Here is a 27095-nt window from a genome sequence, read left to right as displayed (position 1 = left end):
CTTGTCCCAACTTTCCACATATTGACATCTCATGTATGGCGACTTGTACAAGTTCTGTCTGTTAACTTCTTCACGGATAAGTATTTGCTTGTGGCAATGCTTGTTCCAATTGACATCTCATTTGTGGAGACTTGTACACATTTTGCCTTTCAACTTCTTCATTAATGTTCATTTTCTGTTGATAACTTTTACTCCAACTTTCCCCATCTTGACCTCTCTTATATGAGAACTTGTGAAAATGCTGGCTTTCTAAATTACTTGGTCGGCATTCAAAATATTTTTTCAATGGTCCATATGCTTTTCGGTATGCCCCAGACAGCCCCAACACCTTTGGGCAGACTCACCAGTGTTTGATGGCGTTTCCGAATTCCAGCACGTTGATGCGACAAACCTTTTACTTTTGGAAAACGTCCGCTTTGTTGCAGACCCTCATTCAGTTCTTTCGCCAGCTCAGGGTTCCTCTATCGGTAGAACTGTTGCTGCTCACCAAGACCGCGTCTCGAACAGCCGCACCGTTGCTGCCGGTCTTCCTGCGGTCTCTTCAAGGCATCCGCTATGCCTCTATCGATCTCATGCCCCTCCAGTAAATGATGCTTCCAAGCGTGTGCTTGGAAACGCTTGCCTTTCTCATTGCGTTCGGTTTCCCAGCGTCTGCTTCTGTCTCTGGTTTTGATTCCTGCTTCGCCTGTTCTGCATCTCTTTCCTTCACCTTTACTCTCCCATTGCAGGTGTTCACAATGTTTAAATACACAACGCAGCTGATTCCCATTACAATAACTAGTCCACACGTTTGGCTTGGGGTTTTGTTCCGTTAACATTCTTCCGCTTCCTTGTCTCAGTACTTGAGGCTTTATAGGAATTGTAGTCCCTAGGAATTTTTGATCTTTTAAAGTTACATTGTTTTGAGTCTTTATTCAAATCAAAACCATCAGAGACACAGGAGTATTGTGTACAGGAGTTATGCATGGTGTTGTGTTTTGATTGTTTTGCAAGAAGGGAGTTTTGGGGTTCAAAATGAGAGGGATGTTTAAAGTGACAACAAGCCATCAGGAATTTCGGAATGATAAGGACTTCTTCATTTGGAAGCAAAGAATACAGCGTCTTGCCTGATGGGGTCACCACATCTCTCTGATAGCCATCTCCTCCCATGGGATCCTCCTCCATAATACCACAGCCAGGATCATGATCAGGTAGCGGCTGCCTTTCCCTGGCCACATGGGAGGAGATCTTAGGCTGGGGGTCAGTGATGACTCCACAGGATTCATCGCAGTAAGGAGATTCGCACATGGTCAGGATACCTTTATACCATTAAAACCCTGATAGGCACAGACCGAATTTGATTCCCTGCCGTGACCTTTGGGTAGTGCTCATTAAGAGAAAAAGTTAGGTTAACCTGTCAAGAAAATTAAAAACGCCAATAGTCTGTAATATAGCGGTGGACCCAACAGACACCCCAGTTTCCGCACAGAATTGCAAGACACCCGTGCTTTTTAGCGCTTGCATACCATTGGGTATATTTATTTTCAACCAAAATATTGCACTTAGTGTTTGGAGTAAGGAAGAAAAAAAAACAAATGTACCAACAAATATTTTACAGAAATGAATGCAAAACGAATGGTTAAAAAAATCACTTGATCCAAAATATTTCAGAATTCTGCATAAACTATCCCAATGCTTCCATCAATAAATAATGAATTGTGAATTAATGCAATTTCTCTCCGGCCCTACAGGATGGTCCAGGTATATTATTATGGAAACATTTTAGCTATGTCCATGTTGGGGTACCGAGGATGAGGTGTCATGAAGTTGTCCTTGCATGTATGTTAGGGCATTCCACTCAAGTGACCCACCGTTTTGGATGTCCAATAAGATCAAGAAGTTAGGCTTGTTGTGACCTAACTTATTTCAGAGTGAAGCTGTTTGTCAATGCCCTAATTCTAGAGCTAGAGCACTTCTTCAGAACCTGAGTCCCTTTTCTAGAATTCCTCTCATTCTACATCATACGCTCAATGGAGTCTGATTCTAAAACCAGAGTTCTTCTCATACCTATTACCCCATTCTCCCCCTGACCATTCCATCGCTCCTAGTTGTTGAGTTCTGCTGTCTGTGTTTACACCATGTTGCCCTCTCCCTGTGCCTCACTGGGTTTTCTTCCTGTGGCTCACCCAGGCAGAGCATAGCTGCAAGTGTGCACTGATTGGATTGCCTAGCACTATTCTCTTTGTCTATTAAATCAGAATTTATGTGAATGTATAAAGCACTAGATGGTATCACGTAGACCAGCGTCCTAACATTTTGTTGAAACAGTTCCATTATTTCAAAAGAAATCATCCACTTGTGGTTTGTTCACAGACCATTGCTATCAACTGACTGGCACAAGACCCACCTTCAATAAATCCTGCTTTTTAGCCACCATATGTGGATTCTGGTACTTGTAGCTTTGCTTTTCCCATTATAAATATCACTTTACTAGTCACAGCGTGCGAATAGTTTTGTCAAAAAAATAGCTAAATTTGAGTCTCATGATAGGGTGGCGGTATGCAACTCTGCAGTCACTGCAAAGTAATGTACTCTATCAGAGGTACATCAGGGCTCATTTTCTATGAGCCGATAATCTGCCACCAAATGAAGTAAAATTTGCCAGCCATGTACGTATGGCAAAGTGTTTACAGTGCATTCGTATGGACTCTGCCTGTTTTTTTGCTGGTGTATGAAGCCGGCAGACTCCATAGGGATCCCCAGCATTTGTGCCAGCATTAAAATGTAGGCCGGCACAAATGCTGGAGCGGAAGGGAAAGGCTGAAACGCAAATTGCACTATACAAATTAAGGAAATGGGCCATGACATGAATGGAAGACGTAAAAGCCTTATGCTAGGCTTTTACGTCTTCCATTTATGTTATGGCTCATGGAAAATTAGCCCCATTGTGTCTTAAGTTGATTAAATTTTCTGCCATTTGCTTGCTTGACAATTGGAGTTTGTGGTTGAATTGTACTATGTTCTGCTTTTCCTTGATTTGGCCTGACATTTATTTTTATTAAGTGCATGTTCTATTATCTATGTTGTCTTTTAGTTTTCGTCCTGCTCCTTTCTTCGTCTTGGATGAAGTTGATGCAGCTTTGGATAACACAAACATTGGAAAAGTAGGTTATATATCAAATTTACTAAAAACACTGTTGCTTATTGAAAATTGTTAATGATTACACAGCACAATGTAAATCTTTGTTATACCACTACTTGCTTATATTCCTTGATGTGTTGCTTGCTTTTTTTTTTCATCCAGCACATTAGCTAAATGAGTTCACATACTCTAGCCAGACATCAGTGTTCAGCCTGCAGAACATGTGTTCCAATTACAGAAGGGCCAACTCAGTCCTTCAACCCTTTGAAGTCGACAAATAGTTTTTCATTAAAATTGGTTAATAATGGCATGAATTATTAAAACTAGTAGGAGCAGGAGAAATCTGAAATTCCACCCTATGTGAAAAAGATATTCTTATTATTCCTTTTATTGAATAACTTTCAAGTAAAGGATTCTCACATAGCCCATGGCACCTAACACTATGAAACAAAATCCACATATTAAAAAGGTTTTTGCTGATTGTCCTAAATCAATACCACGCATTGGTAAAGTCACTAATTTTATCTGATGTGTAAGCACTGTACAGGAGTTGGCATCATAGCCCCAGGTACTCTCACTTTTCGCAATGAATTACTCTTGTCACATATAATCCGCATGTGCTCTGGTACCCACATTTTATGGCGTATTGCTATTATGTATCAGGCCTTTTAATCAAAATCACCAGTACTCCCACTATTTCCAGGATTTGTTTTCAAAATCTCAGATACCCTCAAAACAGTGAAGAGCTTTGGAAGGAATGTTTTGAATCACTCATAACCACCATCATTGCCCTCACCAGCCCTCCAAACCATATTTTCTTCCAGCCACCTGCTGCAACATTTCAGAAGGATAGAAATGAACTGCAAAGCAGGCTTTCCCTGCCCCAAACAGGGCTGTTCAGTCTGAACTGCTAGATAACATCCTATCTGCATGTGACCACAGCCACCCAATGAGGTGTTGGCCCTCGGTGGGTGTCATCAAAATCTCTGGTACATCATTAAGCTCAGTTAACAAAGCAATGCCATATTCTAATACGCCCATTTAGGAAAGTAATTCCAGATTGCATTATGTGTTGTTGGCAAAGAAAAACATGGCAGGCTCAATAATGACCAGATAGCATAGCCAAGCAGTGCAAAGTTCATTACACCCAGTTATGGCATCAGTGCCCGGTTCCATTATGCTCAATGAGCACAGTAACTCAGGTTTGATAGTTATTTTACTTTAAAAGTATGATTAAATATGAAAATGTATTTCCAATTCTTTATACATCGTCTACACGTATAGACACATGCTCTTTTAAGATTGTGCACACTGCCAGCCTACCTCTGATAATTTAGTGATGTATTCATGTGCTGCACACCCACAGCCTTTAGATTGTTTCTACCATTTGGAAAGAGGAAACACAGGGGTGCATGCCTGCTCACCCAGGTTAGTTTTTCCAGGTGTGGATATTGCTGTTTTAGATTTATGTTTGTACTTCGCTTTGCTAGAAGACTGTGCCAAGGCCCCGATTGTTGAATTGATTCCGTTTTCCACCTCACTGCCAACCTCTCCCGTCTGTACAGTTGAAAAGAAGTGACTATTTAAGATTTGCGTAACATGATTAAGCAGATACACATTATTAACTGATAGGTCTCTGCAAAGTTCGAGATTGAGATTCGGTGAGTAGGAGCTAAAACCAGCTCCAGGGTGTCTGGCCTCACCCTGTAGGCAGTAACTACCGCAGGGGTTCCAGAAGCTACCAGAGATGCTCCTTTAACCTATTGTCCATTTTGTATGTACCATTGCGTTTAAATGTATATTAGATTGTTATAATTCTTCTTTATTAACATTCTCAAATACTCATAGTTAATGCCATATTTACATGTTGGGAAGGCACCAGTTGGCCATAGGAGCCAAAAGAGGCTCCCAGTAACTGTTGGTTTCAAGCTAACCAGGCTGTACTATGCTAGAATGAGGATCTAAATAGCTCCCAGCTCCCTTCAATTTCGAACCCTGCCCTGAAAGACGTTTGGCAGACTCCTGATGAGATCCATCGACCATAATACCTTTGAGATTACTGCCCACCCAAGATAACACAGCATGAAAGAGAACCACAACCCAGAAACCGTGGTTTGGGACTTCTAGGAACGTTTTAACGCAGGCAAAAATGTCAGACATGTTTTTCTATAAAGGACACTGCACCTGGCTCAAACCCTGAGGGCGTCCTACCCCAATAACTCACACTCAACTATTCAAGGCAGAATCACTGCCAGCAATGATGAAGGCCCCGATGATGGGGAAATCTCATGTTCAACATCAACATTCCTCCCATCTTGGGGGTTTCTCGTTCACTCCACCTTCTTCTACTGTTCAGGTCCTTAAGGTTGCCTCGTTTGTCCTCATTCCTCCAACGGGCCCCTGCTCCACTGTACAGCAGCTCATCCGCTCTGTATTCCAAAACACTTTCACTGTTTTCCTTGGAGCTGGCCCTTGCATATCACTTGGAATGGTTAGATCCTACATGAGTGACTGGAAAGGTGTTGTGTCTGAAAGTTCAGAGTTTTCCTTTGGTTGGCGACAAGAAGTCTTTCTACAGTGGACATATCCTGTTGGGCTCGAAAAGCCATTTTTTCCGCGCAGCGGCCGTGGAGTGAGCGCAGACTTTGGCAGACCTTGGCGGGACCTCGCGGGATATCGCAGGGGCGGTGTTTTTATTCCAACCTGCCCGCTCCTGCTGAAGTCCCTGATCAACTCACTACCACCGGACCCGTTCCATGATGGAGGTTCGCCCACCCGACATCAACACCCTCGAACCAAGACCGGATTCAGGACTCGAGGTAACTCTGCCAAATAACATTAGAGCCCCTGACTTGGAACCAGCTCGCCCCTCACAACCTGCCGCCATTGAAAGCTCACTTTTCACCCCTGTCCCTTCCCGAACCCTTGTCCTACCCTTCTCTCCCTCCCACCCCATTCCTTCCTTCCCCTCCTTCACTCCCTTTTCATCTACCCTTCCCATCCCAGTACCCGCCTTCCGCACGCCATCCTTTCCTCCTGTTCCTCTCCGAGCTACCTCGGCGGACCGTGACTCTGTGAGACCTGAGGGGGAGGGGCCTTCACGCCGGGCTCTTCGTGCGAGGAGAGAGACTGCCGAGCCCGCTGCGCGTGGAATGCCCACGAGGAAGCGAGGTGGAAGGTTGGCGCTCCCCAAGCGGGCAGTGTGGCGCGTGGCTTCTCCGGGCCTGCTCGCCCAGACCTTGCAGCCCAGGGATCCGGCAAACGACCCGGCGACGGGGCTGGCCGTCTTGGCGGAGTGCGGGGAGGCGACGGGCAGTGGCTCCTCCCTCCCCGGTGTGCGAGTCACTGGGCTGTGCCGTGGACGAGGACCCCCGGCAGCCCATCACAGCCTCAGAGGAGGCGGGGAAGCGGACCTGCCCCTCTCCTCTGGGGAACGCGGCTCCCAGTACATCTTGCGGGCAGGTTGACGCGTTCCCACGACACAAAGGAGACCCAAACTTCGCTGCAACGGATACTGCAATTCCCTCAGAGGGAAATGAAATGGCAGTTGAACACTTCCCACCAGCCCAGGTGGAAACCCACTCCATCAGCGCAAAAGGATCATTAGTCAATGTTGAGGTCCACCCAACACCTAATTGGAATGCCCTGTCGAGCCCTAAAGAGTCCTCTCACCACTCAGAGTCAGTTAAAGACACTAATGAGTGCACGCTGAACCCAGTACCTTTTCCCAACCTAGAACTTCACTTACCTGGCACAGACATCCTCAACAAGGATGAGGCTTCATTATCAGAGCCTGGAAGATCGGGAAGTTGTCTCCTTAATACACCTTTGAAGAAAGTACATCAAGTAGCCCAGGCGATGTCTGCTCAACAAGCTCCCCACTCACAACCCAAAAATCCAGACAAAATCCTGTCAGTTGAGGAAGATCAGAATCCAACTACGAAAATCTACATCAAACGACATCGCAACACAAGCAGCAAGTGCAGAACAAGGCAGATCACAAAACCCACGGTCCCGCAAAACAAAAAAATGGGACCCATGAAACACCCCGCAATACCCCTCACTGAGGCGGCCCTGAATGACTTTTTCAAAAGGAAACTGGATAGCCGGTGGATCCCCCAGGACGAACTCTCTGACAACGAAATTCTGGATAGCTTAATCCATCAAGAGCAACTTGCCTCCCATTCAAACCCAGCGCCAGGGGGCCATCTCAAAAGACCTCAAGAAGTACAGTCCAGAACACCGCCATTAGCGGCAAAAGATCCTTCTGTGGTAAGATGGCATTGCACTCCCAAATTCATATCAACAACGGAAACAATTAACCAAAGTACTGAACTAACCCCTGACACAGCTGCAGTCTTACTAAATAAAAAAGGGGAGAGGTCAAACACCACACCCCCGAAAGAATGCTCAATCGCAGTTCACATAGAGCCTACCATAAACCCGGTTTGCCAGGGCTTTGACCTAAGGAGTATGTCTGACGCTCTGAGTCCTCCCATCCCAGTACAAGCAACCATCAAGTCTCCCCACCTCAGAGGAAAGAGCCCTGCCTCAACAAAAACTAGAGGCTCCACCAGTTCGTTCAACGTTCCTTGTACTCCGATACAACTGAGAAGACCGAACGATGGAGGCTACCCGACACCCCAATCAACGCCTCAACACAAAAAGGCAGATCTGATGTCTATTATGTCTACGGTGACGATCGCGCTTGCCCCTTTTAGCAAGCTGTATGAGAGCATTAATGACACTCTACAAGATCAGACGTCCCTAATAGCATCAATGCAGTCAAAGCTGAACTACCTGGAAGGCTTCATCGTTGGTAACAACGGCAACCTCGCTTCAAGAAAAGATCAATCACTTAAAACGGCTCTCTCTAAAACCTTGCTGCCCATGTATGGCTCATTGGGGGATCAAGCTAATAGAGTGTCAACATCTACCCAAACAAACCTGGATCCTCCTCTACCTGTAGCTCAGGACCACCACGAGGCTGAAGTTTCTCAAACACGCGATAACAACGTCTCGGAAACAGAAAACTTGTTGGATCCCCTTGACGCAATAATCGTGATAATAGACGAAAATAAGCCCACCCACAAGGACAATCGAACCACAACCTTTACTGGACTTAAGCCTTCAACGTCAAATCCCTTCTCCTACATAAAATCACTGGGTCACCGAACGGCCACCATCAATGGTCCAGACCAAATCCCGAAGGTTTTTTCCTACGGGATCTTCAACCAGCAACAGACCGCATTTCACTTTGGTGCAAAGAAAAACCCAAAAAAGATTGTGACGTTACAATGCCCTCAATTAGTAAAGAATAAAACCAAGCGGGTGGAACGAACCCAAGACCCATCAACTAAGTCACAAGCAGAAAACTCTACCCTGACGAACCATCAACCGATCACAATAAATTTAACAGGACCAGAGGAGATATCGGACTCAGTAATGACTGTAGAAGATCAATCTGACTGGAGCTCGATAACGATTGACGAAATTGGCTTTGATCCAAGCAAGAAAAAAGCCTCAAAACGGAAAGCCACAGAAGCGTGTACTTCACCAGATAAACGAGAACCACCAATTAATGTTTTTCTGCACGATCGTCCATCATCAGAACTACGTGTAGCAAAAAAACACTAAAAAAAACAAAAAGACTGTGCAGAAAATCCAAAGAACCGGACAGTCAACAAAAAAACTGATAATCACGTAGTGAGAACATCAAATACCTCTAATCGAGGAATCGGATCTCGGTCTGTGAGCCTACGTCCCCGCAATCCTGTGAGGGCACCCAATCACAAAACTCGCTCACACGAAATGCAACATGAATCCAGCAACAGACCTCAACTACTCTCTCAGAACCATCGTGCAGCAACAACTATCAAAAATTCGATAAGGCAAGAGAGAGAAAGGGACCTAAAGGTCCCAACGAAGCAAATTGTAAGTGACTCCATCATTAGGTTGAAAAAGATCAATCCTAACGGTGGAGAAACTACATTGAACAGAACCAATATCCTGAAAATACTGGCCCAAATCCCAAACCTAAGACAGATCAGAAACTACGACTTGTGGATGGTGGAACCAAGCACATCAGGAAGAAAGGACTATTCATATATTCACTTAAACTCGGAAATCATCAAGAACCAACTGATGAAGGAAATAGAATCGCTGGTGATCCTCAGTTACGAACTTACAGAAATTGAGCGGTCAAACAACCAAACTGAACCACCATCTCGATCACTGGCGGGCCTGAGAGAACCGATAATCTCACCAACAAAGCCCGGTCCCTCTCGCATCCATTATGTCAGCAGAATGGACCACTTACGTTCATCTGACAATAAGCGAGAAACTAAGAAGACGCACAATTCCAGATGCGGACCCCGATTCTCTAACCAATCGTCACGGGACAGCTAGCGCCCGAGCAACCCCAAGTACGATTGCAGAGAAGTTTATATCAGCCTCAGAAATTAGTACCACGGAATCAACTGGAAAAAACAGAAGAGAGAACCAAAAGGCCTTGGACTTGGCTTAAGGTAGAAGCACAACGTAACAAGAAAAATTAGCAACTATCATCAGAAGACGGAACCAACTCACCAGATGCAGGAAAAAGGGAAAATCGACTTAAAATAGACCTAAAGAACCCCCTAAAACTTGGAACTTGGAACACACGTGGATTCGAGCACCTAACTAAAATAACGGATGTCAACTTAGGCACCTTCGATATCCTGTGTCTGCAGGAGACCTGGCTGACTACTAAACCCCAACTGGACGGGTATGAAATAACTTTTTCAGCAGCAATAAAGGGACCCATGGGTCGACCATCTGCAGGGCTAATCACGGCTCTCAGATCAGGATCGGGACTTAAAGTAATTGAAGTTCTGGCCACACCTAAATGGATCCAGGCGATGATTCTAAATCAAACATTCAACCAGGAGCTCTCCCAGACTTTGAACGAGGGGAAAACCCTCTTACTTAATATATACTGGAACCCAGATGTAACATCTAACGGGGAATTTGAATCCACCCTCTCAAATTTGCTCGATGAAGCCGACGAAAAAATTCAGTATCATAACATCATCGTAAACGGGGATTTCAACGCAGTATGCGAAGGGATCGGACAAGATCACAAACATCAAAACACTCCGGCAAGAAGAAGAGGGAAACTTCTTGAGCATCTCATGAGAGCAAGGGATTTGTATAACCTTCACCTGATGCGCCCCAACGCTAACCTGGAGATCCCCACGTGGGAAAGAGGGAACCAACACGCTTCGATCGATCATGTATTCGTCTCCAAGGACCTACTTTCGGTGATCCATTCCTTTGCGGTTAAGCGGACGATGTTCAGCGATCATAACCATTTCATTACAGAGGGGAAGAACTGCAGACCCTATTCTCTCGCCTACTCAATTCCCTTGGAAAAGTCGAATACGGGGAATCGGGTAAAGATATCGGAAAAAGGACTCCGAGATATCGATTCCCAATATTCCCGTTCCCAAGTTAATGGTGAGACTCTGGGAAAATCTGTCAGAGACGTCCTGGATTACACCCCATTGCTGATCAGATTCTCGATACCAATGTCAAAGTCCCGCAAATCGGCAACAGCCCCTAACCACCTATATAATATCGATCTGGTGGAAAAAAGAAGGCTCCACAGACGCTTAAAGAAAGTATACTTAAATAAACCTACCGCAGAAAACCTTAACCTGTGGAGGCTGGCTGTCCGCAAATACAAGAGTTGGCTTAGACACTACCGCCATAAACTCTACCTCTACCAGTGTGACGCAGAACAAATGCTGTCAGCCATCTGCGGAAATAAACCTAAGGAATTTTGGAACCTGATTAAGGGAACTCTAAATAAAACATCTGGAGATATCCAGAATAATGTAGGAGAGGCCAAGTGCATAACCCACTTTTCAAATCTGTTTGCACCGATAATTGACAACAAGCTTTCGTTTGGTTTCGGTACTAGAACAACAGTCCATGATACCGAATTTTGGAATATCCCTGCTGACGAAGCAACGATTCTGCTAAAAATAACCAAATTGAACAACTCGAGGGCCCCCGGGCCGGATGGTCTCTGTAACGCCGAGCTTAAGACCAATCCAGAACTATGGGCAACTATAATGAGTAAGATCTTCAAAAATTGGAACCACCTTCAGGATATCCCTCTGTCTTGGAAAAGAGGTATTATCGTACCTATTTTCAAGAGGGGTCCCACAGACGACCCGGGTAATTATAGACCGATTGCCCTTTTGGACGTCATGGGCAAGGTGTTTGCATCTCTGGTCCTGGACGCTTTCCAAAAATGGATCATGGACTCGGACCAAGTGGATCCTTTTCAAAACGGCTTCGTAAAAAACTCTGGAACATCAACTAACATCTTTCTACTAAGTTCTATGAAAGCCAGAGTATTGCAGGGAGGCCCTCCTATCTACATGGCTTTCATTGACCTGGTCCAAGCTTTCGACCAGGTCAACAGACAACGACTATGGGCCAAATTGGAAAGCTTATATTGTCCAAGCGACATCTTGGAACCCATAAAGTGCCGAAGGCAGATTGTCAAGGGAAATATTTACATCAAGGGGCGTAAAGCAGGGATGCCCGCTAGCACCAGCCCTGTATAATGCCTATATAGCAGACTACAAGAAATCATCGGAACTGATCAGAAGTTTCCCCCCATCCCTAGGAGGCTTAAAAATCGAGAGACTTCTCTATGCAGATGACATCATCCTCATGGATTTAACCCCTATAGGCTTGCAACGCCAATTAGACAATCTCATACGCTATATGGCAGAAAACAACTTAAGATTGAATAAAGAAAAAACAAAAATTCTAATACTGGGAACAGCAGCCATAAGAAGGAAAAAATTCACTTGGTATGGAGAAGGGAAGATGCTGGAAACTGTCGAGGCCTTTAAATATCTGGGCATTATGATCAGCAACGACAAGGAAGAACAAGTCATGCAGGAGGCCCTTTGGATAAAACTGAAGAAGCTCACGGCGCAGGCCAAAGCAGTGGACAGGAAGCACGGAAGATTCTCCATCATTCCCGTTATAAGATTTTACAAAGCTAAAGTCGTTCCTGTCCTGATTTATGGCACGGATGCAATGCCCCTGATCCCTTACTCAATCTGGCCAAAATTTGAAGGTTTCTTCTGGCGTGGTGTTCTAAACCTGGCCACCTCGACACCGATAACACTGATAAGAAGAGAATTGTGTTTATCCTCTCTTCGGGCCTTAAAAATGAGATCGACCATTATGCTATATCGTAAAGTCTTCGACTCTCCAAAAAACAAAGTTCTGGACCTTATCAGGAGAGAAACTAACTACGGGAACAACTCAATGCTAACCAAATGGGCCCAATACAACCTCTCCATTCTTCAAGAACTAAACATCAACCTGGAAACATTAATACAAAATCCCAACCAGGTATCAAAGAAACTTCTCGAAGCTGACTGGATAAATACACTGGAAGTTGCAAACAACTACTCGATGACAGCCAATTTACCCAGCATGCCGATGAAACTTGACGGGGTACGTGGATACCTACGCAAGTTCCCAGATAAACGGCTAAGCAGAACTTTCCTAAGGTTCAGACTGAACCAATTGAAAACAAATGAGGTCCTATCGATTCGAAATCAATCCAGCTCAAACAACTGCCGGTTTTGTGAAACATCGGACATTGTGGAAACTACTAAACATCTGATCCTTGAATGCCCTGGCCTAACAGGGAACAGACACCGATTCTTGGCCGACCCATTGAAGAATTACCGCACCCTCGACTTAGAAAATCTATGGGTCCTATTGGCTAGCGGTAACAACAGAAGGTGCACTATCGGTCTGTCTCTGGAAAAACTGAACTTGTGAAATTGGCCTTTCTGCTAAAAGATCTCACTCAGAATTAAGAATGAATAATTCAACAAACTATCATTGGTCGGATTTTTGTAAAAATTGTAACACAATTAAATCAATAAAAAAAAAACAGTTGTAGGGATCCTTTTCCATTCTGAGTCTGAGATAGACGTCTTTAAATTAGCTGCCAATTCAGTTGTATTTGCTTTGTGGTGCTGAGTGTTCTCTTTTAAATTAATACTTCAGTCTTGCTTATCCCTTCTGTCTGAAAGATGTCTTCTTCATGCAGTCCACTCTGGCTATGCCCAGTACTCAGCAGGTTTTTCTGTTTCTTATAAAGTTTTGTGGGAATGAGAGCTTAAAATTCATTTTCTGCTGTATTTTGTGTTGATTTCAATGGAGGTGGTGTCTGCATGAAAAATGTTTTTCCATTCCGCAAGTCTCCTTATAGTGAAAGGAAAACGAGGGGGGGTGATTGTGAGCCTCTTTGCACAGGGGAGGGCTGTGTTCCATGCTGCAACCCAACCGTTCGTGTTACATGAGAGATGCTAGGCAGAATCCTGTGCAGTGCCCTTAGGGACCACTACACACAATGAAGTCTACACGTGGTAATACAAGTTCACCTTTGGTACATGCCTGTACTACACTGTTAAAGTGGTAGCAGTAGCGGAGCAGCCAGACCTATCTCAGGAGCAAATGTAGAAATTACACAAAGGACCACAATAACTGTGACTCAAGCAAACACTGACTCAATGTTTTTGGTTGAAAAGTAAAAGTACATTTATTTCTAAACCATCTGTTTGTAAAACACTTCACTTCTATTAAATTCAAACCACATGTAAAATCATGTAAAATACACTACACACAACCAATGCTCTTTGTGCAGAACAACTCAAGGTAAGTACCTTATGGTTTGACGGACCGGTGTTGGGAAACAAAAGACATTACCGGGAATACATATGCGATCACTTGTTGACAGTAATGACAGTTCGGTTTTACGAAAGATACGCGTATCCGCGGAAAGAAATGTTACTGGGGTAAAAACACACTTGGCACCTGAGTTAACAAAAGAGAGTTGGGGGCAAAAATCATAGGCAATACTTTTGTCAAGGCAGACAGAATCAGAGAACACTTGCTGACAGGAAAATAAGTCAATAGGCCTGCGCCAATGTCAAGTAGAACCGGGTTCCTGTTGTCGAGGATCACACATTCAGACAGTTCAAGATTCAACATTGCCAGGAGTACTTGGATATTGTCAACAGAGGAAGCAAAAGTTATAAGAAGGAAGACAAGGGCAAGCCTTGGATGAGGAGAAAAGGGTTCACCCTAGTTCCTCAAAGCTGGACATAGTACCTTATTCTTTGAAGAAGCTGGTGCCACGGCAGTTGTTCCTGGTAGTTTCCTGCAGACTCACAGTTCCTGGAGCTTCAGTCGTGGGGACAAGAAGGACGACGTCTGGAGTGAGCTGCACTACTCAGGGATGAGGCCAGCAGCAGCGACAGTGAATAAAAGGTGCGCTCCTTTAAAACAGGAGAGGCTCTTCAGATGACTATCTGGACCACTACAGCAGTGTGCAGTGATTTCGACCAAGAAGAGGATCCTCTGCCTGTGGAAGATGAGCTAGTTGATCCCACCAGGCTCAAGGGAAGAAGACACCGGACTGGATCTTCTCTTGTCGTTGAAGGGTAGATGGCTCAGGACTGCAGCAGGGCTTTGCCGGGACTCGGGGTTGCAGCAGCCATCTTCTTCTCCTCTTCTCTTCGGTTCCTTCCAGTCCCAGTGGCGACTCTGACTTCCAGCCCAAGAGTCCTGCCTTTTATGCGAAAATCGCCCATTCACACAGCCTGGCTGTCAATCACGCAGCAGGGGGATGTCCGGCCCGGACAACCACCTCAGCCAATCATGGCAAAGTGCGACTTGAGTTTCCTAGGATACCCTGTGCAGGGGGTGACTACACCCCTCCCTCACATTTAGCCCACCTAGACACCCAGGTGTCAAGAGGAGGGCTTCTGTGCAGAAGCCTGCCAAAAGACGGTGAACAAAGAAGGCAAACCTGGTTTGCCGCGCAAAGTAAAACACAAGAAGGACTTTAACAAAAAGAAATGCTGAATAAACCCGACCGGAGCCAAAAGAAAGAGTATTCGTTCAAGCAGGTTTATGTTCGAGGCTAATATAATAGCCTGGAACAATACCACGTTTATATAGTATAATCGCGATAGAAAAGTTAGGGTAGATACCACTGCCACTAGCCAAGTCTAATTGTTAAAAGAGCAAAACAAAGCTCAGAGAGGCACCGACTAAAAGGGATAGGAATTAACCCTTTCCAGTACTCCATGTAAGATGGGATGTACCAGGTCTGTAGTTTTTAATGACTACATAAAGTAAATGGCAACTTTACCTGTTTCTGGGGACAGTAGTCAGCCCCAGAAAAATGGAGTCAGAGGGAAGTCTAAAAGACAACCCTGTGTCACTGCACAGAAGGTGCTGTGTAACACACATAAAAATGGGTCTCATGGAGTGGTGTGCTTCAGAGCCCAAGATCACACAAACAGTAGAAATACACATGGCAAAACACATGTAAGAGTGGGAAAAATGCTCACACTCTTACCAAGTGGAAAAAATAAACTCCAGAAATCCAGCAAAGCTGCTGGGGGACTCACTAGGTGAGGGAAATTAGCCATAGAATGAGAATACTCCCTAACAAGAGAGCGGTGCTTGTCTCCCATAATTGTAGAGGGCTACTTCAGAGATATGCTTTGTTAGTCCTGGTCTCAACTCATTTTATGTATAAACACATACCTCTTAGGTTTGCCAGATGAGCTCCCAACCAATCAGTCAGAAGCCACCACTTTTCTGATCTTTCTGGTCCTCCTCACCTCCACTCCTTTTTCTTTCTCGGGTACCCTCCCTTTTTTCACCTCTTCCACTCAACCTCTCTCAACCTCCTTGTCACCTGTCACCCCCTCCTCTCCATGTCCTATTCGTCTCTCTCTTTATCCTAGCCTCTTCTCTGTACCTTTCTTTCCCTTCCCCTCTTCCTCCTCTCTGGTCTTCTTCGCCTCAGCCTCTAATCTTTATCTTCACCTCTGCACTATGTTTCGCAACTCCCACACTATGTTCTTCTGCCTTCTGTTTACTTAGACCTAGCCATAGCATTTAACTCAGGGACTGAGAGCAGCGGTGTGAGTGGTGCAAGCATCTCCTGTCATTGGGTACAGTCTATGCATACTACTTATTCCCCAGATGATTTGCGCTTCTTGGGGGACAGCTCTCTGGCTCTGCAAGCCAATGATAGTACACAATGTATGCAACATGTTGGATTCACACTGTGAGTGGCTCACATTTATGTAACTTTCCATGAGTCCCCAAAGTTGTCCACGGCTCTTGGGACATGGTTAGAAGGCTTACTTTGTAACGGCACTCCAGTCTTTTCTTGCAATGCTATAGGTATCCACCATCAGGACTCAGACTGACAACACCACGTCAACTTTTGGGTGCAAAGCAGGGAGGCACAACATCCCTGAAGTTATCCACAGAAGCACAACTCTTGATGGAATCGGCAAACTGCAACAATATACACACCCTAATCGGCTGGAGGATGTCCTAAGCCTAAGGGCCTGGAGCACTGATAAGTGGGTGCTTAAAGATAAACATCTGACATCTTCAAAAGATGTGGCCTGTGTGGTGATTGACTTCTTTGTGATCTCTGGAACATAAAATGTGGCAGCTTTGTGTTGTCTCTAATGCACCTTACCTGTGCATGCCGAGTGAGTGAGCTGTGTCATCATTTGGGAATGCCATGAGTTATGTGGAACCTGCGGGTGCTTCTAGGTTCCATGGACGTCAGTTGAGAGGACTAGTGAAGGAGAGACCAAGGTATGAGGAGGAACCTGCCCTGAATTTCGTGCACTAGTCCTCTCCACTGACATCATTGGAACCTAGAACCACCCCATCGCTTTTCCAGCAGGCTTAATTACCCACACAGAGAGGAAAATGCATTTTCTATTTGTTGATTTCTCTTTGCATTTTCTCCAATCTCTTGGATTCCCCAAGTGGTGTGCAGGCTTCAGCACTCTGATCAGTGATCCTGATAACCCAGGTAAAGCTGTGGCAGCCTTGATACACACAATCCTTAAACTCTTGCTTCAACCTCTAATCAAGCTTTGCTCACTTCCATTCTCTCTGACAAATGAATGTGGTAAAAGTGTCCAGCATTGACAAGGAAAGAAATCAGAATCAAACTCACAATTTAGGTGAGGTTACTTCAGTAAATGCAAGCAAAAGTAAATGCAAGTAAAAGCAAGAATTGTGGCGAATGAGAATTTTCACCTTTATGACACTTCAGACAAATTTCCTATCCTCTGTACAACCTGCCCCGTAGACAGCCTTATATAATCTTTCTAATATATCGTAGTCTGAGTACATCAAAATAATGTATGACTTCACTAAGGGAGGCTTTCCAATTATCTCAATATTATCCTAGTATGGAAGCGGTAACTTCAGAGCTCTCTGGAACACTCGCTGCACCATCCAGGTGATATCAGTGCAACTGTGTGCATTCATTCTAATTAAACATGTTGTCCTTACCAGTGTTCTGTTTGAAGTTAGATCAACCTGTGCATGACTAAAAATTAGTTGTGTGAGCAAAGGTATTTAAACAAACAAGACTTTGTGCTGCAGTTAGCAAGCGTGTGGAGATAGTAATGTTTCAGAGTGCTGAAACACAAATTCATCACATAAACAAGAGTATATATTTTCAAGATGGTGTCCTCTAACTATGGAGAGCTCTGAAGCAGGGCTTTGGAACTCTTCTTCTAGAAACCAATCTAAGATTGCTATAGGTGTCACCCAGGGTAAAAGGAACACAGGCTGCAGAAATGCCTGAAGCTAGATCATGTGGAAGACACACAAATCAGAAGAATTCTGCTTGCAGACATACTGCCATGTCGCATGCAAAAATGTGTTCTGACTCTCAATCAAAGGATGTGCATTAGGACCTTATGATTAATGGCAGGTGGTATTAAAGGCAGCATTAAAAGGTAGAAAAGCCTCATCATTGTTCTTGACCAGCTCTTGAAAACAGTGTATTTTCTGAGCTGTCTTTCTCACGATATTAGATATTATTACAGGGCCTGCGGTAGCGCCTCTTTAGTTATGGTTAAGTTGCTCAACTCATAGAAACAGCACTTTTTGTGAGGCTTATAACTTTGCCCCCAACCGATTTCCTACTAGAGTGGCGGCTTTGTCCCAAAAAGCATGCTTCTGTAAATTAGAAAATTTGTATTTTTTTTTAAACTGCCAAAAAGTAGGTAAAGCTAAATTTGTGATATCTTTGTCCTGTTCGCTCCTCAGACAGCCCCGTGGTCCAAACATGGGCATGCGTGATGTCCACAGACATCGGATGTGCCCGCTGATTCGATGGTGAAAAGCGTGAGGTGTCCGCGGATAGCGCAGTGGGGGAAAAGTCTGGAAAACACATTGTGGTATATTTGGTGGTAGAAAGAGGGTCTGGGAAGGGTGGGGGTGGAATAAAGATGATTTGGAGCTGTTGTTCTAGGTGAAAAATGTGGGTGCAGATGCCGCTCGCTCCATGGACAGCGCGGTAGTCCGCAGATAGCGTTGTGAATGAGCAGCTTGGATAACACATTTGAGGTTATTTGATGACATTGAGGTTATTTGATGACATTGAGGTTATTTGATGGCTGAAAGAGGGCATAGAAGAGTAGGGGGGTGGAATGAATGAAGAGGCCGTTTTTACCTTTGTTTGAAGTAGCCTTGTATGGACTTGCTCCTGGTGTGCTTTTAAATACTTTTCCTGCGCCTAAGGGAAGCACCTTGGCCCCTTCACAGCACTGCGAGCAGTTGGCTCTTGCTGGTAGGGAGGCGGAGCTACACTCACTCACGTGACAGTATCACGTGACTTCACTGGAACCTTCAAATTGCAACCAGCGCCACCCTTGCGGCGTAAACCCTGGTGGCAAAAGGACTGGTGCTGTTTGGCTGTTTGCTGTGCTCTGTGCAAGGAGCAGGTCACTGGGATTTGCAAGAGCACTTCGGTGGCAGACTGTTGAGGCAAGTCCTCTTTGATCCCACTGTCTTTTTTTATTCATAACTTTGGTGTTTTAAATAGCACACATGTGAGGGAAATACGCAAAGTGTTTTATGTGTTTAGCATCTACTACTTTGGCTGAAGTCGTTTTTATTGTTTCTCCATTCTGATACATTTTCTGTATCGGGGAGTGCGGGGTGAGGCTGCTGTCTTTAACCTTTGACGCGATTTCTGTCCACCTATTTCCTTGCTGATTGATCCCAATGAGATCAGAACTACGAAGTGGAGTTGGTTTACGTACATCTCTACAAGAGCATATGATGTTACCCTGTGGGGTTAGTGGTACCCAGCTGGGGGATGTTTTAATACCTGCAAAGAATAGGCAAAGCATTCATACTATGGCAAATATCCCATTACCACCAGAAACGGGGATAACATTTACTACCGATGATGAGGTTCTGGCATGTGAAGTCCAGAAATCGGCTGCTAAAACGGCCCATATGCCTAGTAAACCAGCATTCTGTACTTGAAACAAAAGGGCCTATCCGAAAAGGGATTGGCAACAGAACAAAGGCTGCAGAGTCAATGTTGGATAGTCTTCCTGTTTCATCTTACACCCCAAGCGTATCAGAAGGGGTGTAAAGCAGTAATGTCAAATATTTCAGCCCCTCGAGCATCTAATGCAATGCAGCTCTTAAAGCCCATTTCAGGTCAAAGAGTTATGGACCACTATTTTGTTAAAACAGTTACCACAAGCACTGAGCTACGCATCCCAATTTTGGGGGTCTTAGAGATCTGACAGACATTAGCATCATTGAATTGGCTGATCAAGCAGAAGACGAACTGGAGGCCCTGAATATGGAACATTTTAATCCCAGTCTCAGAGGCCTCTTAATGCTGCTACTTTTGATTCACCAACTCCCTTGGTGGATGTTATAAATGAAGAATCACCTGGTCACAACCAAGAAGACTGTCAAATTCCTTTATCAACGAGGGAGGACCTGGGAGGTCACGAAGGCTCCTCAGAGTTACACCATACATTGAAGGAGGTGGATGAACATATTCGCCTATCTCACCCTACTGTATCGGCTCTGAATATGGTGTTAAGTTCTTTTGTTGCCCTATATGACAACATATGGGCTGAATTGAAATCCACCAACACTATATTGACTAATGTTAACTCGAAACTTGAGGAATTGGAGTTTGAGATTCGGTTTGCTAACGTGATCATGAGAGATGATGATCAAATTAGATCTGCAACACAGCATAAAGCAAATTCTGATAATGACTTGGGACCTGTCATTGAAATATCTGATGATCAGGGTTCAAATGATCATTCAACCCACTTGGGAGCGAGGTCATCATCTAGTGGAATGGGTTCGTTAAATAATTTGCCAGGTCAGGGAACTGCTGGGACTGTGGTGGACATAATTGATATTGCTAATGATAAATTCCCAGTAGAGGCGGTGGCTAATATACCCATGGAAGGTGAAGGGTCCCTAGCAACAATTACTGTGGTGAAAGGTAAAGCTTTGAAGCGGAGGGCGGGGGCCAAAAAGAACCGATTGTTATCTTTAAGAAAGGCCCACCGGACTCTGTTTCAGGCTAGACTATCCCCCGTTCCGGAACAGATAATTCCATTACTGGAATCAGTGTCGGTAGCTCAGAACGTATCTGAGAAAATGTCAACGATACCAGATAGGGTGGGCGGAGTTGTGGCCCTTCTGAATCCTATCACAGAGACACTGGTAAAGTGTACAGATAATACAAAGGTAGGGGGGAGCTACCAATATGAATCAGGGCGGGAGACTGAATGATTCTTCCATAACCCCATTCCCATATTTAACTGGGTCTTGGGATGAGCAGGGAGGAGGTCCTGGTAGATTCAATCTATTTTCCAGTCAATTTCCATCTATCTGGAGTCCATCAGTGGGGGCAACTACCTCTTTTATGTTGGGGAACAAAGTGGATGGGAAAACGGTATATGCAAGCTCGACGGTAAAGGTCCCTGTAGTTACAACTAAGGTGCCGGTGGTAAGCCGGGGTGTCACAAACCTTGCCAGACCCACGTTCGATACAGGGGACACTCCTAGTACACATTTGCCCCTCCCATGTCCTAATACTACCTTCCCTATATACAGGGTGGTGGCAGGATCTGGAATGGGGAAATCTATATTCCTCAAAGAGGTGGCTGACCTCCCCCCGGAATCTAACTACCAGAGTGTGTCAGCTAGTATGAAGAATTTGTTGAAGCGCTTTCACTACCCCTCAAGTGCTACTGTTCGAGGGCCCACTGGTGCTTCTGTAGGGAATGCAGAGCCATGTTACGGTCCAGCGGGCGCTCCTCTAATAAAACATTCTTACTCTGATGTACTCAAAGGGAAAATAGGCACACAACAGAGGGTGAAGGGTGTGGTCCATGCAAATCATCAAGTTAAGATCCACTGCACTCTAGGTTCGGACTACCAGATCTGGGTGAATCGGCCAAATATTTTAACCATTTTTGCATCTATCCCAAGTCTAGCTTTGGTGTCATCGGCAGATATTGGGAGAGTTTCCTTACCAGTCAGAGAAGATTTGAGTACAAGTATCATGTCTCTATCCTCTCCGCTAGTAAGAGAACTAATCTTTACCCAAAAAAGAACTAGCAGTGATGGGTTTTGAAATCTCTCTGATCCAGGAATCAAAGAAGGGAATTGATAAGAATGGGATGAGTCAATCTACTGCTAGTTTTCCTAAGACTGCCACCATTACCGATAGGTTGGCCCAGGGAGGAGGTGTCAAATGATATGGATTGGGCATCCATTATCTCCTCTCTATGGCAAAAATTGGTTCCATGAACAGACTCCGCCTAGGGGAGATAATTGGAAGAGCATAACGTTGTGTGAAATCTTGGAATACTCGAGGCAACACCCACCTATTTACCAATCCTGTATGCATGAAATCCTTGAGAAAGGCGAACTGTATTTGTCTACAAGAGACATGGCTAACCTCAGCACCCACTCTGGACGGATATAGTGTTGTTATCCAATTGGCTAGAGATGGGACGGGAGGGAGACCATCGGGGGGCCTTTTGACTGCTGTAGATATTTCCCTATGCCTCAGTGGGGCGGCAATTGCAAATTTACCTTTTGGTGTATTGGGGGTTGACTGTAGGTCAGTAGACGGTTCGCTTAATTTATTGTTACTCAATATCTACTGGCACAAAGGTATTGAATTAGTTGCCCTAATCATAGATGGCCTGTGTCGGGTGCTGGACGAGTGGATGGAAAACCACCCAGATGGTAGGGTCATAGTCAGTGGAGATCTAAATGCAAATTGTGTATATTCTCACAGATTGGGGGAATTGGAATTGACTGGTGGGGGTGTTTCAGCTAAGGAAGCGGCTGGTCAGAAATGGCTAATGAATCTGGGAGGGAGGGGTCTCTTTCCATTGGTTGGGAATAGTACTGAATCGGGGAATTCTAGTAAATGGCATACTTGGCACAGAGGGGATAGTTCCTCTCTGATTGATTATATTTTTGTAGATTCCTCACTTATGAACTCATGCCTTTCATTTGAAATACTTAAAAATGATTGGAGCTACCACTGCGTTCTCACGGCACAATTTAACTGGGTTCTTAATATTAGAAAACGTGGGCAAACATTTAATTTAGTGGCCAAGGTAGGGCGGAATGCTGTTAGGTGGACTGACCCTAAGATTCGTGCCCTGAACTCTGAAATACGTCACGCATTGAGTTGTTAAACCTATGATTGGAAGCTCCAAAATTTGAATGCAGTTGAGTTCCAGTCGTTTGTGGGTCAAATGACTGATAAAATGGCTTCGGGAATGAGAACAAATGGTTTTAGCCAAGTTAGGCATGCCCATTGTTATAATTCCGATGTAGCATCTGCAAAAAAGATGTTAAGAAGAACAATAAAGCAGATTCAGAGTACTAACCAAGATGAGGCAGTATGCAGAAAGTTTATAGGGAAGGTTAAGCAATCATACAAGAATTACTGTAAGTTTATTAAATCTGTAATGCTTCAGAATGATTCTGAAAAAATGCTTGGAACCCTAATCTCTGCAAATGCAAGTGCATTTTGGTCAATGGGCAGGACCCAAACTATACAACTTGCCAGTCAAACTCAATTTCTGAAAAAGATTGGTTTTGGACTTGACTAGTGAGGATAGGTGGAACCCAAAAGTTGAACTAGAAACCATTTCAAAACTAATCACAGGATGTAAGCGCTCTAGGGCTCCAGGCCCAAATGGCCAAACAAATAATATATTTAAGGATGATCCTAATTTGTGGGCCCAGTTGTTGTGCCTGGAGATTAGCGACATTTTTTCCTCAGGGACGACCCCCCCATATCCTGGAACACAGCACTTACTGTACCACTCTTCAAGTGTGGCAGCAGGTCTCATCCGGCGAATTATCGTCCGATTTCTTTAATTGATGCAGATTGTAAGATCTTCTCATCTTTCCTGTTGTCACACTTGAAGGAGTGGGCTCTTGGGAGGCACCCGCTGGCCCAATTCCAGACTGGGTTCAGAAGGGGTCATTCGACCAATGTTAACGGCCTGGCCCTGAAGAGTATACAAGAGGCGGGATGGTCAATAGCGGGCGGTTGCACGTATATGGTTTCAATTGATCTGACTGCCGCGTTTGACCGGGGCAGGTTGTGGTTAAAACTGGCTGGTTGGGGCCCACCTGTAGGGCTCTTGAGATTAATTAGCGGGGTCTATGAGAACTGCAGGGTTTGGGTCCGTTTGAACCAAGGAGGAGATTTATCAAGGAGAATTAGATCATATCAGGGGGTCAGACAGGGTTGCACTCTGGCACCGTGGCTGTTCAACCAATACTTTTCATATGTAGCCATCTCACTTGCCAAAGGAGGACTGCTGGCCCCTAAAATTGGCAAGGACAAAATGATCTGGTTAGCATATGCTGATGATCTGTTGATATTTGATAACACCAAGGTGGGGTTGCAACGGTCTTTAAGAAATTTTGAAGCATATGCTAATACCAATGGTTTATTAATTAATCCTTGTCCTTTAGAAAAGCAAGAGGCAAGACATCAGGCTTTATTGGTAAGTTTGGGGAGACTCGTTTGAAATTGGTTGAGTCTGTGCGATACTTGGGTTTTAACATCTCAGCCTACCCGGGCTCTAAGCCTTTAATTGAATCCATATTTGATAAGGCAAAATTGTTGGAAGCACAGGTGGTCAGGATTGACTGAAAGTTTGGTAAATTCTCTCTAAAGCCTGCCCTGATATTCTATGAGAGGAAATGATACCCAAACTGATATATGGCCTGGAACTGGCTCCAGAGAGAGTGAGCGAGTCACTTAATCGCATTGAGGGCCGTATTTGGAGAAGATTGCAATGTATGCCAAATGCAATCCCAATCTCTGCAATTAGATTTGAATTGGGTGTTGTATGAATGTTGGCTTGGGTACAGTGAGCTTGCATATCTCTGTATGCAAAAATTAAAACTGGAACATCAAACACACTGTATCACCTACTAGATAGAAACCTAGATCACTCGAGTACATTGACGGGCATTATTCAATTTTGATTGGTGTGAAACTGTAGATACATTCCATTCTTATCTTTCACTGGTTCACTTGAACCACGAACATAGAGCCCGGGGATCTGCATCGAAGGTTATTTTACAATTTCCAGATAGATTATATTGAGGCATTATCCTTAGAGCTAGATGGAATGTCCTTCCCACTAGAGACATCCTGGTCAGAAGAGGGGTGATCCCCCTGGATATGGCTGGATGCAGGTTCTCCCTGGCCAAGGAGGAGTCTTTAAAACATTTGGTTATGGAATGTGTGATTCTTCCCCCACTTAGAGTAAAATATCTGGAATCCCTAAAACTCAACTTTATTATGTTTGAGGATGAGTGGGCATGCAAAAGATGTTTAAATATCCAAACCACCCATGAGGGCTTGGCCCTATCTGAATTTATAAAAAGCTTAAATCTATAACTTCATAACTCCATATAGCTAAATGTGTTATGCCAGGATTATGAAATTGAAATTGTCTATGAAATTGTTTATGTAATGTCTGAGCACAGCGAATATTACATATTACATTTTATTTCGAGGGGTTTGGGTCCTCGGACGTATTCCATATCTATGACAGTAATCACCACAGCTGTGCTGCTTCGGAAAATCTTTCGGCGTCGATGACGTCGATACGCCGTCCTCGAAGACCTCCTCCGACAGCCGACGTCACTAGATGTTATAAGTAGGACGCACGACGTCCGTAGCCTCAGTTCCGTTTTTTCCACGAACGTGTTTGCTTCGGAGATCTCGGCGTGCCTCGACTCTTTGGAGTTGCTGTTCTTTCGGTTCTTCGAACCTGTTCGTTTTGTGTAAAGTACTATCGGGATGTCTTCCTCTTCTTCCACCCTGCGTCCGGGCTTCAAGAAGTATGGGGACTGCGGGTCCAAGATGTCAGTGACAGACTCGCACAAAGCCTGCATCTAGTGCCTCGGGGAGGACCACGACACGGATGATTGTGTCGACTGCTAGTCGCTTACGTCCAAGGCCTTGCGGGAACGTAAGAAGAAGCTGTCGGTCGGTAAGGTGTCCAAGCCCCGGAAGGCGAGGCCCACTGGGCTTTCGACGGACGATTCGAGGGGTGACTCTCCGCATCATAGTTGTAAGTCTAGGGGGTCTCGGTCCCGGAGTGGGTCCCGCCACTCCTCTGCCTCTTTGAGGCACTCCCGGAAGCGATGTTATCGGTCGCATTCCCCGTCCTCATCCGAGAGCTCTGCCCGTCAGCGGGTTTCTTATCCCACCAAGCGTTCCTCTCTGGAGGAGTGGGCTTCCTTCGGGAAGAAAATGTTGGCGATTCTTGAATCGCAGGGCTCCGTTCCGTCCGTGCCTCCGAGAAGGGTCGGTCGTGACCGTACTGGAGACCCCACTCGTACACCTTTGGGCTCGGGTGGTCGGCACGATTCACGGGAGAGATCCCGCTCGGACAAGGGTAATCGTTCCAGTCATGCCCGTTCCAGGTCCCGGTCCACGACGCGCTCGAGCCCGTGTGCACCTGTGAAGTCTTCGAAGAAGATGTCTACGCCGGTGGCGCCAAGGTCGTCGACGGACTCTCTCGAGGTTCCGCCTCTGACGAAGTCGTTGATGCCATCGGCGCCCAGGATGTCGAAGGACATGCTCGGGGCTCCGCCCTCGAGGCCTGTGTCGAAGCCGTCGATGTTGTCGGCGCCGCGCTTGACGTCGACGCCGTTTCGTTCGACGCCTTTCGAGGCTGTGGTGTCGGAGGTACCCCATGGCACGGGGGAACCCCCTAGAAAGGCTCTGGCCAAGGCAAAACATGTCTTTCTCCCCTATTCAATGCACACGTTCCAGCCTTTGGATTGTGGAAGAGGGTTCTGAAGATGGGTTGGTTCCGGACACGGTACCAGATGAGATTCTTTCTGGTCATAGCCAGATTGAGGACTTGTGTCAAACTGCATGACGGCAGTGGTCTGGACACCTCTCCGGAGGTGGAGTTCTGTAGGCCTGAGCCTGGCACCCATGCCGAGTCATCGTACCGGCGCCTTATGCCGAGGGTCACAGACTACTTGGGGTGGTTGGCACCCCCAGTTGATTTTGTGCAGGATGACCTTACGGATATCCTCGATAAAGGTCCACCCACTGACCCGGTACTGCCATTCCATATGGCTCTGCAAAGAAGGGTGGCAGCGGCTTGGACTGCTCCGGAGAGTCTCCTGGCAGTGGGCAAGTCTTTGCTGTGAAAATACCACCCAGCCAGTAGTGATCCCTGCTACTTGACCACGCACCCCACTCCCGAGAGTTTGGTGGTGCAGGCGGCTACAGCCCCAGCTAAGCAGGCGTTATATCCTACCATACCTCCTGATAGGGACGACAATCATTTTGATGGCTGGGCGAAGAAAGTGTTTTCTTCAGGGGGTATGGTTCTTCAGGCAGCTAACTCCGTATGTGCCTTCTCTCGTTTCACGCACACTCTGTGGAACTGTATTGCCTTAGCGGCTGAACATATTCCCGAAGGGGACGAACGGGATGGTTTTCTTGCTATTATTCAGGATGGCAAGGATGCTA

General features: G+C 45.3%; 1 protein-coding gene across 1 annotated transcript in view; it reads left to right on the top strand.

The window, feature by feature from the left end:
• The window catches only part of SMC1B (structural maintenance of chromosomes 1B), a 2377846-nt gene that overhangs the window by 2300221 nt on the left and 50530 nt on the right, over positions 1 to 27095 (top strand). The window contains exon 23 of the mRNA XM_069627687.1: positions 3074 to 3143. Coding sequence (XP_069483788.1) covers positions 3074 to 3143 — 70 coding nt within the window. The remainder of the gene's footprint in view (positions 1 to 3073; positions 3144 to 27095) is intronic.

This window comes from Ambystoma mexicanum, chromosome 12 (assembly GCF_040938575.1).
Source record: "Ambystoma mexicanum isolate Mex_15411 chromosome 12, UKY_AmexF1_1, whole genome shotgun sequence".
NCBI lineage: Eukaryota > Metazoa > Chordata > Amphibia > Caudata > Ambystomatidae > Ambystoma > Ambystoma mexicanum.
Note: the sequence above shows the minus strand (reverse complement) of the source record. Positions and strands in the feature narration are given on the sequence as shown.